Source organism: Emiliania huxleyi (assembly GCF_000372725.1).
Source record: "Emiliania huxleyi CCMP1516 unplaced genomic scaffold EMIHUscaffold_951, whole genome shotgun sequence".
NCBI classification, from domain to species: domain Eukaryota; phylum Haptophyta; order Isochrysidales; family Noelaerhabdaceae; genus Emiliania; species Emiliania huxleyi.
The window spans coordinates 9,806-12,172 of NW_005194946.1; the positions used below are offsets into that span (position 1 = coordinate 9,806).

At 62.4% G+C, this 2,367-nt stretch overlaps 1 protein-coding gene across 1 annotated transcript; it reads right to left on the minus strand.

Annotated features, from left to right (window-relative positions):
* Positions 1-67: 67 nt before the first annotated feature.
* EMIHUDRAFT_250584 (hypothetical protein) lies at positions 68-961 on the minus strand (the record flags this gene model as incomplete). Its single annotated transcript, XM_005756700.1, has 2 exons — positions 68-184; positions 305-961. The coding sequence occupies 2 exons, from the start codon at positions 959-961 to the stop codon at positions 68-70; spliced, it is 774 nt and encodes a 257-aa protein (XP_005756757.1).
* Positions 962-2,367: the final 1,406 nt, after the last annotated feature.

Sequence of the window (2,367 nt, forward strand, 5' to 3'; positions counted from 1 at the left end):
CGCCACCGCCTAAGCGCATGGGTAGGAGAGGTCGCGGGGATGTTGAGTGTCCATCGACACACGTCACTTAGTGAGTGAATGAATGAGCCTCGACGGCCATCGCGTCGAAGACCCGCAGCGCCAGGCGCGGCCGGCCCGCCCTCCGCAGAGCGGTGATGGTGCTCGAGTAGGAGTTGGCGCCTCTCTCCAGGCCGACCTGTGGGGCGGGTGGGGGTGAGGGATGGGCGAGGGGGTGGGCGAGGGGATTGGTGTGGGGCGGAGGGCGGGGCTAGGGAGGAAGTGGGGTGATGGTGGGCAAGGTCACCCTCCGCATCTCCCGAAAGACCGAGAGGGCAGAGGAGCCGTCGCCCGCCCTGGACAGCGCGGACAGGGCCGCCTCGTAGCTGAATGCGTCCGGCTGTAGCCCCGTGCCGGGGATAAAGTCGTGCAGGACGCGCAGCGCGGCGGATGCGGCGGGCGCGGGTAGCAGCGTGCGTGGCGGAGCAGAGCCCAGCGCGACGATGGCCTGGTTGAGGCAACGCAGGTCGACGTCGAGGCTGGCACCACGCCCGTGTGGCAGGCCGAGGATGTCGAGAAGCTCGATCGCCGCCATCGCGTTCTGGCATGCTGCACAGGTGCTGAAGCCCAGCGTGGCGTGGATGGAGTTTAGTTCCTCTCTCGCCTTGAGATGGGCGATGGTGGAGAGGGTGGCGCGCCATGCCTTGCGATCGCGAAAACCCTTGAGCACGCGGGAGTACGCGCGTGGTGAGAGCGCTTCCGCTTCCTCGTTGAGGTAGAAGGATGCAGATTTCGGGGAGCGGCGGACGCGCTCGACAAGCTTTGCGAGCCGTCGGCCGTCAATCTTGCCAGCAGGTGGCGGCGCGGCCGCGAGCGTCGGCCAGCGGGTCCGCGGTGCGGCCGGGTTAGGGAAAATCGGGGCAGAGGTTGCGAGCACCATTTGCTGGTGTGCCGTCCGTACCATTCGGGTGTCGGACCGAATATTCTTTTAGAGAGAGATTTTTAGCAATACCAAACAAATCTAACACTCACACGTCATTTGGTCTTTTATGCGAAAGAAAAAGGATTGTAGCCTGCGTGGTGTCGCGAAGAGAGATAGGAAGAGGCAGACTCCCTAGGGTGGGCGACGGCTAGCACCACACTCCTCTCCTTAAAATCCCTTTGTGGTGGCGGCGTGCCGTCCAGCGTCCTCCCATCCCTCCCTCCCTTGGCATGTCTGTTTTCTTTCTTTCTTTCTGTGTGTCGCTCGAGCGTGTCGTCATCATCTGTCTGTCCCGCGTCCACCCATAACGCATGACGCGTTGGTGTCCAGTCCTGACTGAGACTGTTCTTCACCTTCCTACATACATACATACATATACAAAGTAGACTGCTTTCTTTCTTTCTTTACATACAAAGAAAGAATAATTACGATACCGCCACAGGAGATGTGGCGATATCATCGGACAACGGAATCCCCGAGGAGCACGACTCGGCACACGGACCCTTCAGCAAACGGAGGGATGTCCCCGGCGAGAACCGATCTTGGAAAGTAAAAAGAAAATCGCGCAAGCTCAACAGACACGCCTCCCCTGCGTCGTTGTTCTGTTTCTTTTACGCAGGCAGGCCCCCGGACGTCGAGGTGGAGCCGTGGGACGAGCCCGACGAGGGCGAGAAGCTGCGCGCCTCCGCGCTGCCACCGGAGCCGGCTACGACTCGAGGGTGGCCCTCTCGCGCTTCCGGCCGCATACTCTCGTCGCGGACAAGGAGCTGCCCCTCGCCGAGTTCACGTCCAAGAACGAGTACCTGCACCAGGCGCAGCGGCGCTTCACGACCGTGGTCCACAACGCAGGAACTGGCGCGACCTCGCCGTGGAGTTCGCCAAGGAGGGCTCCGAGGGATCGCGGTCTGCTCCTCGTGGCAAGAAGGGCAAGGCGCGTGCCGAGGGCAGGGAGCGGGCGAGGCACGCGGCCTGGCGGGAGGCGGTCCGCTTCGTGGCGGTGAGCCAGGATTGCGCCGGCGCCTTCCTCAACGCCATCCCCATGCGGGATGACATGCGAATGGAGACTTGGGCGATGCGTATCTCGGTGCAGCGCCGCCTGGGTCTCCCCCTCGACGTGGCGCTTGCCAGGCCGTGTCGGTGGGCAAGAAGACTCGGAACAAGAAGTACCACGACGAGTTCGGGGATGCTGTTGTCAACGTTCCGCAGCAGGTCCACAACATCAAATACAAGTACACTCTTCAGCGCCTCATCCTCGCCCTACGCGCCGCGTGGGGCACAGCTGTGCGAATGGAGCCGACGAACCACCTCGGTCATAGTTACAACAAACAACCCGACGTGGATGCGGACAACATTGGCTCACACGGCAGCGATGACAGGTCCCGGACTTG